The sequence below is a fragment of the Oncorhynchus tshawytscha genome, linkage group LG22 (assembly GCF_018296145.1).
Source record: "Oncorhynchus tshawytscha isolate Ot180627B linkage group LG22, Otsh_v2.0, whole genome shotgun sequence".
Taxonomy (NCBI): Eukaryota; Metazoa; Chordata; class Actinopteri; order Salmoniformes; family Salmonidae; genus Oncorhynchus; species Oncorhynchus tshawytscha.
In genome coordinates, this window is record NC_056450.1 from 20442354 (window position 1) to 20455639 (window position 13286).

Consider the following 13286-nt stretch of genomic DNA (forward strand, 5'->3'; position numbering starts at 1 on the left):
GCAACATAATTTGCATTATACTTACGGTCTCAAATGTGCAACAAAGCAAAATAGATTACACACAAAGTAAGACTGCTCACAACATGCGCTGGTAGGTCTGTTCCTGGTAGGCCTGGTTGGTCACGTAGGGGAGGTAGACCCTTCGCAGGGCGGGACAGTGGGCCAGGACGATGTCAGACACGTCAAAACGCAAGATGTCCTCCTCCAGCCTGTGCTCCAGGTCCTGCAGGAACCTAGAGAGAGAGAGATGAAAGGAAGAGAGAGAAAGGAAGAGAGGGAGTAACAAAGAAAGTGAAATATTCAGAGAAAATCGAGCGTGGGATCGAAACAGAGAGAGATATTGAAAGCAGTGGGGCTAAATTACCTGCCATCCATGACCTCTATACCAGGCAGTGTCGGAGGAAGGCCCCTAAAAATGCTCAAAGACTTCAGCCACCCAAGTCATAGATTGTTTTCTCTACTACGGCACAGCAAGCAATACCGAAGACTTGAACCAACAGGACCCCGAACAGCTTCTATCCCCAAGCCATAAGACTGCTAAATAGTAAGTTAAATAGTTAACCAGTTACCTGGACTATCTGCATTGACCCTTTTGTTACTAACTCTTTTAACTCATCACATATGCTGCTACTTTAAAAATATATATATATATATATTATTGAATATCCGAAATAAACAATATACTTGCAGTGAAGCCGCTCAACAACTACATCAGACCAATCATCCAACAGACTCCCATTCAGAGCAACACACAGAAGCATCCATGTTCAATGCCCTGCTCAAGGGGCGCGTTGACAGATCTCCCACCAGGCCAAACGTGAATCCGAACCCTCCAAGATCCCCACACAGTTCCCCAATAGCTGTCCTGCAACCATTCGAGACCCCTCCCACAATCACCCCCCAAGAAGAAGAAGAAAGAAAATATATACAATTAAAGAGAAAAAAGGAAGACAGAAGAAAATAGCAAACAACACTGCAAAAAATAAAAATACAAATAAATATATAATACATTTAAAACAAAGGACACCAAGGATAACTAAAATCCTAACAGCAATGCCAACTGTATATGTTTGTGTGCATGTCTGGCACTATTACATATATGTGTGTGTTCTTGTATGCGTTTATTTGAATGAGAGTGTATGTATATTCATGTGTACAAACCTGCACGGCATCAGCCTCAGGCAAACCGGCATTAGTTGTAAAAACACTGCCCCTCTGTGTCATTTAAACATACTTTTTATCATGTTTTATTTTGTTTGAAAAAGAGAGATACTTTGAAAAAAGTATAGTTTTCAATTAAACAAAAATGAGACATGGCAATCTGCACAAAGGCAAAAAGGCAATTTTAAAACAATGGATGAGCTTTTCTTAGAAATCTACTTGAGAACCATTTAGGCTTCAAGTAAAACTTTTGAATAAATGAAGTTTTTAGAGAGAGGTTTAGTGCTTTTATATTTAATAATCTCAACCCACCCAATTCATATTCATTATATAGATAGGCACGTTTTATTTTGTCTGGTTTGGCGTCCCAGATAAAGCAAAATATTTTTTGCTCATATGATTTGAAAAATGAATAATCATGAGTAGGCAGCGCCATAAGGAAGTGAGTAAACTGATATATGACTAAGGAGTTAATCAGGGCAATTTTTCCATAAATAGACAAGTATTTACCTTTCCATGGTTGCAGGATCTTGTCTATTTTTACAAGTTTTCTATTGAAATTAATTGTGGAGAGCTTATTTTTATATTTTGTGATATGAATTCCAAGTATGTCTACTTCACCATCAGCCCATTTTACAGGTAAACTGCAGGGTAATGTAAAAGTTGTATTTTTTAAAGGTCCAATACATAATACATAATATTGTAATTAGGTTTTAGTCCAGAGAGTACAGAAAGGTTAGCTAGATTTTCAATGAGACATTGCAGGGATCTAGCTTGCAGACTTAATATAAAACTTGAGTCATCAATACATGGACATCTTTGTTTTTAAACCTTGGATTTCTAATCCTCTAATCTTGTTATTGGATCTGATTTTAATAGCTAGCATTTCGATGGCCATAACAAATAGATATGGTGACAGAGGACACCCTTTTCAACTCCTCTTGACAATTCAAAACTCTCTGAGAAGTAGCCGTTATTTACTATTTTACACCTGGGGCTACTATACATCATTTTTTACCCATTTTATAAGAGAATTACCGAAATTGGAAAAATCCAGGCATTTATAAATCAAATCCAGTGCAAAATTATTCAGCCCCTTTACTTTCAGTGCAGCAAACTCTCTCCAGAAGTTCAGTGAGGATCTCTGAATGATCCAATGTTGACCTAAATGACTAATGATGATAAATACAATCCACCTGTGTGTAATCAAGTCTCCGTATAAATGCACCTGCACTGTGATAGTCTCAGAGGTCCGTTAAAAGCGCAGAGAGCATCATGAAGAACAAGGAACACACCAGGCAGGTCCGAGATACTGTTGTGAAGAAGTTTAAAGCCAGATTTGGATACAAAAAGATTTCCCAAGCTTTAAACATCCCAAGGAGCACTGTGCAAGCGATAATATTGAAATGGAAGGAGTATCAGACCACTGCAAATCTACCAAGACCTGGCCGTCCCTCTAAACTTTCAGCTCATACAAGGAGAAGACTGATCAGAGATGCAGCCAAGAGGCCCATGATCACTCTGGATGAACTGCAGAGATCTACAGCTGAGGTGGGAGACTCTGTCCATAGGACAACAATCAGTCATATATTGCACAAATCTGGCCTTTATGGAAGAGTGGCAAGAAGAAAGCCATTTCTTAAAGATATCCATAAAAAGTGTAGTTTAAAGTTTGCCACAAGCCACCTGGGAGACACACCAAACATATGGAAGAAGGTGCTCTGGTCAGATGAAACCAAAATTGAACTTTTTGGCAACAATGCAAAATGTTATGTTTGGCGTAAAAGCAACACAGCTCATCACCCTGAGCACACCATCCCCACTGTCAAACATGGTGGTGGCAGCATCATGGTTTGGGCCTGCTTTTCTTCAGCAGGGACAGGGAAGATGGTTAAAATTGATGGGAAGATGGATGGAGCCAAATACAGGACCATTCTGGAAGAAAACCTGATGGAGTCTGCAAAAGACCTTAGACTGGGACGGAGATTTGTCTTCCAACAAGACAATGATCCAAAACATAAAGCAAAATCTACAATGGAATGGTTCAAAAATAAACATATCCAGGTGTTAGAATGGCCAAGTCAAAGTCCAGACCTGAATCCAATCGAGAATCTGTGGAAAGAACTGAAAACTGCTGTTCACAAATGCTCTCCATCCAACCTCACTGAGCTCGAGCTGTTTTGCAAGGAGGAATGGGAAAAAATTTCAGTCTCTCGATGTGCAAAACTGATAGAGACATACCCCAAGCGACTTACAGCTGTAATCGCAGCAAAAGGTGGCGCTACAAAGTATTAACTTAATAAGGGGGCTGAATAATTTTGCACGCCCAATTTTTCAGTTTTTGATTTGTTAAAAAAGTTTGAAATATCCCAAAAATGTTGTTCCACTTCATGATTGTGTCCCACTTGTTGTTGATTCTTCACAAAAAAATACAGTTTTATATCTTTATGTTTGAAGCCTGAAATGTGGCAAAAGGTCGCAAAGTTCAAGGGGGCCGAATACTTTCGCAAGGCACTGTATAAATACCAGGCCTGGCTTCTTAGATGTTTCATGATGTTCTATTATTTCTAGTAGTTGTTGTATATTATCTCCATTGTATCGTCCATGTAAAAAACCTGTCTGATCAGGATGAAGAATACCTGGTAAAACCCTTTGAATTCTGAGTGCTATGCATTTCACAAGTATTTTTGCATCACAATATTGAAGTGTAAGGGGCCTCCATCTGGGTCTTGTTTTAATAATAGAGAAATAAGACCTTCCTGCTAAGTACCTGTCAGACTACCATTTATATAGGAGTAGTTTAAAAAAATCTAACAATGGAGCTTTTAGAATATCAAAAAACGCTTGATACCGGTATGTCATCAAGCCCTGGGGTTTTTCCAGACTGAAAGGATTTAATAGCCTCAAACAGTTCTTCCTCTGTAATTTGGCCTTCGCATTGATCTTTTTGTAAATTTGTTCATTTTCCATTTTTTAGATATTTTGGAAAGAATTCCTTACTGTAATCTTCATTCAGTGGGAGAGGATAAGACGGAAAAGAGAACATCTGCCTAAAATAGTTAGCTGCCTCTTTTAAAATACAATTCAGAGAATCAAAGATGACTCCGTCTTCAGTAACGAGTTTCTGCAAATTATTTTTGTTAGCGTTCCTGTATTGGAGATTCAAGATGAATTTTGTGCATTTTTCTCCATATTCCATCTAGTTTGCTTTATTTTTGTAATAGATTACATTAGATCATTCTTGAATAAGTTCCTCAAGTTCTTTTTGTTTTTCTTCCAACTTATTTTGCATCTCTGTAGTATTGTTTTTATTGCTAACTACCTGTACTATTAGTTCATGGATTTCCCTTGTTAGTCTTGTCTCTTTAGCCAGAAACTGCTTTTTAAAATTATTGATGAATATTGAATTGAAGGTACATTTAAAGGTATCCCAAACAATAAAGGGATTTGCTGAACCTATATTATACGGGAAAAATTCAGTTATAAATGATTTTGTCTTATTTTTAACTAAGTTGTCCTCCAGTAAACTTTGATTAAATTTCCAATATAACCGTCCACGTGGAAAATCTATAAGAGTTTTGTGAATGCCAATTAGATCATGATCAGATCGCATTCTGTCTCCTATTAAAACTTTTTTAACCTTTGATGCAAGAGAGAAAGAGACAAGAAAGTGGTCAAGACGACTAGCTTGATTAAGTCTCCTCCATGTATATCTCACTAGTTTTTAGTATCCAAATATCCACTATTTCTAATGTGTCCATAATATTTGTGATTTCCTTCAGGGCACGGTGATGATAGTTTGTAGAGTGATTACTTTTACGGTCCAATGAGGTACTTAACACTGTGTTATAGTCTCCTACCATAATTAATTGATCATTTGTTGCCTGTAAATTCAATAAATTGATATAAATTATTTTGAAGAAGTATGGATTATCCTGATTTGGACCATCTCTTTTTTGTCCACTTTCATATTGAAAAGGATCCACCTTCCTTGCGAATCATTCCTGACTATTTGCACGTTCAGATCAAAATTGTTGTTAATTAATATCATCACACCATTTGAGTTCCTTTGTCCATGACAGAAAATGATTCCACCACCCCATTCCTTTTTCTACACAACTTCATCTAAGGATGTATTGAGTTTCCTGTAAACAGTATATATTATATTCCTTTTGTTTTAGCTATGTAAAGACTGATCTTTTTTTACAATCTGCTAAACCATTATAATTATAACTGGCTATACTTATTTCACCCCTTACCATAACTAGATACTATTCTCAGTCTAAATTGACCATAATTAGTGCTTCTAAAGTTACTGCCATCAGAGGTATTATGACGGTCAAAACTAGAGTTTTCAAATGTCTGATATTTAGAATTCAAGAAGTAGGTTCTAGCAATATTTGTTTTATTCCCTTGCCTGTTTGCCTGTGAGCCAATGCCACAGATGTTATAAAATTGAAACAAGATATTATGTGTGTAGTAAATCTGAGTAGGTTGATGTGTATGATATTAGATGTGATTTGGTGAGAGTGTGCATGATGTCTGTATAAGAGTAAGACTATAATGTGTTATGTCCATAATACATCTGTCAATTTGCATGGTTGAGTGTCTATGTGTGTAATATATAGTGCGTATAGCCTTAATATTCATGATGATAATTGTAATCCATATCGTATCACCGTCATAGTTGCATCATAATTATCTTTAACATCATCGAAAAACACATCCCAGCATTTCCATAGCAATTGACGTTTCACATGATCATAAAATAGACCTTGCATTACTCTCACTACAGTACAAATGTATTCAGTACAATATGTTATTATTCTGATATCTCCCCTTGCTTGTTGTAAACATATATAAACTTGTAGACAAATACATAAAAAAGATAGACAAACAAACACAAAATTATAAAACTGTTATTGACAATAGAGAGAGAGGAGAGAAGAAGAACGAGAGCGAGATCAGCTGTGTGTGTGTGTGTAAGTCCATATGTGTAAGTGCGCATGTAATTGAGTACCTGTGTGTTCATATCCACTTCATAATGTTCAAATATTTTTACAGTTCCCATACTTTCTTTTTTTTCGTAACCTGAAATCCCTGTAGAATTTAGTACAGCCATGGTGTTATGGAGCTGTCTCGGAATAGCTGTCCATCTATAAAGAGTTTGTCAATGTCACAATGATAAAGTCATGCTTACTCTTCTCTCGTTGTTGCCTTTGTACCAGATACAGTCTCTTAGGACGTTTGTTTATCTCCCTTGGAAATTGGTCATTGAGACCGAATTTGGTCCCTTTAAGCTCCCTTCCCCTGCTTTTGATCAGCTCCTTTTGTTGGTAGTGTTCACATTTTGTGATGATCGGTCGGGGACCCTTGGTCTTGTCGGTCATAGCTCCAAGTCTTTGTACTTGGTGGAAAGCCACCTTGTTTACAGTCTCCATAGGAAGTTTCAAGGCGGATTGCATGAATTCTCTGATCGCACCCTCTGGATTATTGGATGCGTCATCAGGAATCTCAGAAAAAAAATGATTTCCACGCATGCTATGACTCTGTATGTATAGTAGCGACTCCTTCATCACCCTGTTTTCCCTGAGTAGACGATCCATGTTGGAATCGTGTATTATTACCTTGTCTGTGAGTTCCTTCCTGCTACTGTTTATGTTTATGTATGCTGCTGCTGCTGTTTATTATCTATCCTGTTGCCAGTGGTGGAAAAAGTACCCAATTGTCATACCTGAGTAAAAGTAGATACCTTAACAAAAAAGGACTCAAGTAAAAGTGAAAGTCACCCAGTAAAACACTACTTGAGTAAAACTCAAAAATGATTTGTTTTTAAATCTACTTAAGTATCAAAAGTAAAATGTAATTGCTAAAATATACTTAAGTATCAATAGTAAAAGTATACATCATTCCTAATATTAAATCAAACAAGACGGCATGATTTTAATGTTTTTTAAAATGTATGGATCACCAGGGGCACACTTCAACACTCACACATCATTTACAAACAAAGCATTTGTGTTAGTGAGTCTGCCAGATCAGAGGCAGTAGGGATGACCAGGCATTTTCTTCTGATAATTGCATGAATTGGACAATTTTTCTGTCCTGCTAAGCATTCAAAATGTATCAAGTACTTTTGGGTGTCAGGGAAAATGTATGGAGTAAAAAGTATATTATTTTCTTTAAGTAGTACTTTAAAGTATTTTTACTTAAGTACTTTACACCACTGCCTGTTGCCTAGTGACTTTATCTCTTCCTATATGTACTTAAGTACTTTACACCACTGCCTGTTGCCTAGTCACTTTATCTCTTCCTATATGTACATATCTACCTTAATTACCTCATACCCCTGCACATCTACTTGGTACTGGTACCCTGTATATATTATCGTTACTTATTGTGTATTTATTCCTTGTGTTATTATTTTTCTATTATTTCTCTTTTTCCTCTCTGCATTGTTGGGAAGGGCCCATGAGTAAGCATTTCACTCTTAGTCTACACCTGTTTGTGACTAATCAAATTTGATTTGAAGAGAAACAGAAGAATAAGAAAAACCAAGACAGAAAAAACAGAGAATCTCATGACATACATTCATTTACTATACCTCTCACTGACGTCCTTGACCTCGGGGAGCTTGGAGAAGAGCCACTGTCTGTCCTGGGCCCCCAGACACTCCCCCAGCTCCTGGGACAGCATAAAATGGTCCACTGCGATGGTCAGACTCCGAATGTACGACGCCTCTGATGTCACCAGCTCAAACTTGGCCTGTGATGAGGAGACATTATGGGCCTTTAGGAAGCAATAGGCACACCTCTCACTCACAATTAAAAACATAATACTTTATTTATCTAAATATGAAAAATGAAATACTTTATCTAAATATTAAAATCATGACGTTATCATGAGACATATTGGGAAAATCTATGAATTTAATGTTATGACCACAAATCAAAATATGTTATGTTAACAAAATAGGTAATCCATCCCATAGATGAAACAGATCAACTTGGCTGGCTAATTGGACATGCTAAAACCCTGTAGTGCTACCATAGACATGGATAGAGGCTGCACTTTCCACAAAAGATAGGATATTGGGCACACCTTCTATCCATCTCTATGAGTGTTTCCCAAATCCCAATATGGCTTGATGTCATCCCCATGTTCTCACCTCCTGTAGTTTGCGCTCCACGTTGCTGAAGTTGTCAAGCTGACCGCTGGACCGGACATCAGGGATGTCTTGCCACAGCGAGAAGGCGGAGCCTCGTGACGAGCAAAAGGAGCTGGATGGAGACAGATTAGATGGAGATGGAGTCTCCCCAGCCCCTTCCTCCCTTAGCCCCTCCTCCTCAGCACCCGGCTCCTCCCCCTGCTGCCTCAGGATTTCTCGGTTGATTGCAACATCACTGTACTCCTGGTACAGAATTGCTGAGGAGAGAGAAAGAGAGAGCGATGAGAATTTGAGTAAGAAGAGTACATAGGGGTGATTGAGAATTAAAATCAATATTGCAGAAAGTTTAAAAAAAAATACTTTCAGATATTATGTTGTTATGTAGCATGTGGTTGCACGAGTGTGGATACCATTGCAATGCCATATAAATACCATTGATAATTGAGGTGGAGAAGGGAGGTGGAATAAACCAAATTTTTGACACAAGACTCACAGCTGGGGAGAAACCGTGACAGACGATTGGATCTGCTGACTGTGGGAGGAGTGCACCAATCATCCTCAATGGATTTCTTCCTCAAACTGTGGGAAGGTAGTATTTATAGTCGTTATAACAGTGTTATTCACAGTGGACAACCTTACAACTCACTTCCAGCTAAGATTTGTAGTTGAAATTTGTGAGTTTAACTTTGATGTAATACACCCATTTTTTGCTGTTAAAACACACTTTTTGATTGTGAATCCGGTGCTACGTCGATGTTGTTGCGTGTTTTTGTCAGCAGATGGCAGTTGCGGTGTAGGTCCTACTGGACTATGGGGGGCGCTGTCACTGGCACCACCTGAGCCACGATGCCTGGAAGTGGACTTATCTGGAGAGGAAGAAAGTAGATGGAGGTGGAAGGAACCTAGCAAACACTCAACCACTCTTACATAGAAACCAGCGTTTGCTAAATTGGTTATAGCATTTGCTGTCAAAAACATAATGTCTAACACATCCCACTGCAGTGGTGCTCAACCCTGAGGCAGGACACTCACAGTCAGGGCTGAAGTTGCTGGGGTTCTGCCTGTCGCGGGAGGCCACGCGAGCTGACAGCGACTTGCCAAGCTTTAGTGTGAACGAGTTCTTCCTCTGGGAAAGCTGTAGCCGTGAGATCAGCTCTGAGGCTGAGAAGCGACGCCGCTCGTGTTCCGCCATACTGGAGCGGGCTAAAGAGCTTCCTCCGGTGGCCGAGGAATTCTCTACAGCCCCACAGTTCAAGACAGATGAGTGCTCTGACAACTGCAGCGGCTCTGCGGAAAAAGGTGGAGTCTTTCGGGGGTTGGGTGTCCCCCCTGTTGATGAGGGGCTCGTGGCATCTACAGGGTCTCCCCCGATGTCCTCCTCCAGGAAGGAATCGAAGGGTCCTGAGAAGAGGTAGTCGCCATCCAGAATGGGGCTGGCCAAAGAATCGTCACTCAGGCTGTCTGGTGAGTACACTCGCATCTTACGCCCTAGGACACAACACAAAAAAGACTGAGGTGAAGACTTCTCTGCAAACTACAGCCAGTCATATTGGAAATAGGCCTTGTACAAAATATTTCAGAAGTAAGATTTGAAGTGTGATTTTTATGTCCTACAGATGACAAAATGAAGAAGGAAAGAAACATTCTCCTGATGAGGACTAACAGGGAGTTGACAAAGTGGAATGGATAGATACTGTACTTACGGATAGACTTTTCCTTGAGTGAACCCTGTGACGTCCTCCTCTGGGGTCGACAGGTGTCTGGGGTCTGCATCTCCGGAGGCTCATGTGAGGATGGAGAGCCAGGTGACTGAGAGTTACAGTAGTCTGTGTCCCTGTACAGGGAGGACAGAGGGAGGAACAGGGGCAGGCTGAGGGCTGTATGGAGGGGACGAAACACCGTCGACACCACCATGGGTCTCTCACACTTCTCTTGCCCTGGAGGGTCAGTCCTCCTATCTTCCCGGATAAAAAGCTCAACGTCACCCCCTAGCATCTGAGAGTCTGAACTCAGGTCCGTATCAGTGTCTTGATCAGTGTTACTCCTCCAGCCGCCATTTTCTGCTTCAGTTCTTGTGTGTTTGCAATGATTCAGAGGCAAAGGGGTGGAGTGCTGAGTGTCTGCAGTAGGTGATCCATGGCCGTTGTCGCTGGGGGTCACAGGCGGCTGCCGCTCCTGCTGACACACGGCGATGTGGTTGTGCTGGCACTGCCGCAGGAGAGACCTGTCGTCCCGGGCCTCGCTCAAAGCCTGGGACTCGCCTGAGACTGGGAACCACATGCTGGGACACTCTCCTCGGCAACGGAAGACATGGAGGTGAGGCTGGAAGTCAGGGAGAGGGGAGAATCCATACCCGGGAAGCATGACTGAGAGAACACATGGGAAATGCAGAAGAAAGGAGAAACAAGTTTTTGCAATAAACTTCAATATGCTAACATAGTATCCTCTTGCCATATCTGGTAAAACAGCACCCACTGAGCATGGTTACATGCACACAATAATACCATTATTATGGATAGTCAGATTAATATAATAGTGTGTTTAAAACGTTGACATGCTTTGCAAGAATAACCATTTCCCTAATAATCCTGTTTACATGGACATATTTGAAATCAGGCTACCTGGTGGGACTTAAATAAATGCAGAAAATCGGCAATGAAAATAAACGCTTTATCACAGTGACCATGTTATTTTTGCACGGGTATTTGATTCTGTGTTTGGACATATAAGGTTTGCATGTTAAACTCACTTCACTCGCACATAAAAGGGAGGCTTGCCCTACAGGTGCTGGCACATGTGCAGATCGAATTCACAGCCGGAGTGCTGATTAAACTGTTTACATGTCTAATAATTTGAAAGAAAAAAGAAAAACAAGGTGTTTTAATCGACGTATGCTTACTTCGATTTTGACCTTATTATGACAAGCAGAGTAAGGTGTTTACATGACTATTTCCATACTTGGCCTAGTGCCATAATCAGTTTAATATCGAATGATGTGTGCACTCAGTGTAGGCTATATTGTATTCACTAATCACTATTAAAAGGAACATTTCAACATGTGGTCTCTCATTCAGGCTTCCCTCTATATGAGACATGATATGTTAAATTGAAATACTGAGTGAGACAGTTATTAACCACTGGTGGAGACAGTTATATCCTTATATGGAAGGTGTTGCTGTTGTACATAAAGCAAACCTGCTGTAGCCCAAGTACCAAATGCAGTACAAAACGACTCAACCGCTAGTTTGTTTATAGTTTGTGTATGCCAAAACAAACCAATCAGGTCCCCTTCACAAATAATTGTCATGGTTTTGTAATGTATACTGTTATCAAATAGTATGTTTCCTGAAATACTTTCAGTTTGTTCTATCTCTCACACATTGTGTAACAATCTGTTGTGGCAGTGTGAAAGATGTACTGTATACTCGCTAAGGAAGATGTCTGTTCATTGGAGCAAAATGGCAGTTGAACATGGACGCATGAAACCCCCCACCCCCTCTCCTCTAGGTCTGGCTCTGTGCTGCAGCTGAGAGTGTCTTCCTGCTCTAATTAAAGACTGCACCACACACAGCTCTCAGCCCCTGTACTTATCCTCTACCCCCCACCCCCCACCCCCACCCCCACACACACACACACAAACCTCCTTTATCTACTGATGGCATGCTGAACCAGGCCAGAGCCACACACATTCAGCCATAACCCTTCACAAAGTGCGCCCAAACCAAGTGAAACTACATATTCAGTCCTCGTCACCTTTCACCTGACAATATAGACCCATCTATCTCTCACAGTGTTTAATCTTTAACCTGGTTGTTATGACATGATCAGCAGTCTAGAGATTCAGAGAGACCGAGAGAAGGGAGAGGGATTCTAAGAGATTGAGGGAGAGAAAAAGAGAGAGTGACCCACAAATGATTCCCCCACTGAGCCTTGAAAATTAGGTCGGCACTTTACACTAGTGTTACTTACTATAAACAAATTGGGGGGAATTCAGACTGGAGTTACATGCATGTAGCTTGAGTACTTTTCTCTCTATGCGTATTCTGGCCTTGAACATGGGGAAATGCCAGTGCCAGCAAGGTACGGTACGCATTTGGAGAGGAAATCAAAGAAATGTGTGCGTCTACATACGCAGTATTCTGACCTTGACTTAATTGACTAATAATTCTAGCACCTGAACGTGTGAGGAAACAATGAATAAGGTTAAGTGTACCTGTCAGTTCCAAGTGTAAAAAACATCTATACTGAACAAAAATATAAACGCAACAGGTCCCATGTTTTATGAGCTGATATAAAAGATCCCAGAAATGTTCCATATGCACACAAACCTAATATCTCTCCATTTTTGTACACAAATTTGTTTATATCCCTGTTTGTGAGCATTTCTCCTTTGCCAAGATAATCCATCCACCTGATAGGTGTGGCATATCAATAAACTGATTAAACAGCATGATCATTACACAAGTGCACCTTGTACTGGGGACAATAAAAGGCCACTAAAATGTGTAGTTTTGTCACACAGCACAATGCCACAGATGTCTCGAGTTTTGAGGGATCGTACAATTGGCATGCTGATTGCAGGAACTTCCACCAGAGCTGTTGGCAGATAATTTAATGTTCATTTCTCTATCATAAGCCACCTCCAACATTGTTTTAGAGAATTTGGCAGTATGTCCAACTGGCCTCACAACCACGTGTATTTTAAGAACAAATTGTTATTTACAGTGACAGCTAAACCCAGACAATGCTGGGTCAATTGTGCGCTGCCCTTTGGGACTCCCAATCACAGCTGGTTGTGATACAGCCTGGAATTGAACCAGGGTCTCTAGCACTAAGATGCAGTGCCTTAGACCACTGCGCCACTCAGGAGCCCACACCAGCCCAGTATTTCTGTCTGTAATAAAGCCCCTTAGTGGGGAAAAACTCATTCTGATTGGCTTGGCCTGGCTCCCCAGTG

The 13286-nt window shown here is 40.3% G+C and overlaps 1 protein-coding gene across 1 annotated transcript in view; it reads right to left on the reverse strand.

Annotated features, from left to right (window-relative positions):
* Positions 1-13286, reverse strand: part of arhgef19 (Rho guanine nucleotide exchange factor (GEF) 19) — a 35862-nt gene that overhangs the window by 8554 nt on the left and 14022 nt on the right. The window contains exons 2-8 of the mRNA XM_024384536.2: positions 10033-10695; positions 9362-9817; positions 9054-9195; positions 8823-8908; positions 8330-8586; positions 7766-7926; positions 81-233 (exon numbers count right to left, since the gene is read on the reverse strand). Coding sequence (XP_024240304.1) covers positions 81-233; positions 7766-7926; positions 8330-8586; positions 8823-8908; positions 9054-9195; positions 9362-9817; positions 10033-10693 — 1916 coding nt within the window. The 5' untranslated portion in view covers positions 10694-10695. The remainder of the gene's footprint in view (positions 1-80; positions 234-7765; positions 7927-8329; positions 8587-8822; positions 8909-9053; positions 9196-9361; positions 9818-10032; positions 10696-13286) is intronic.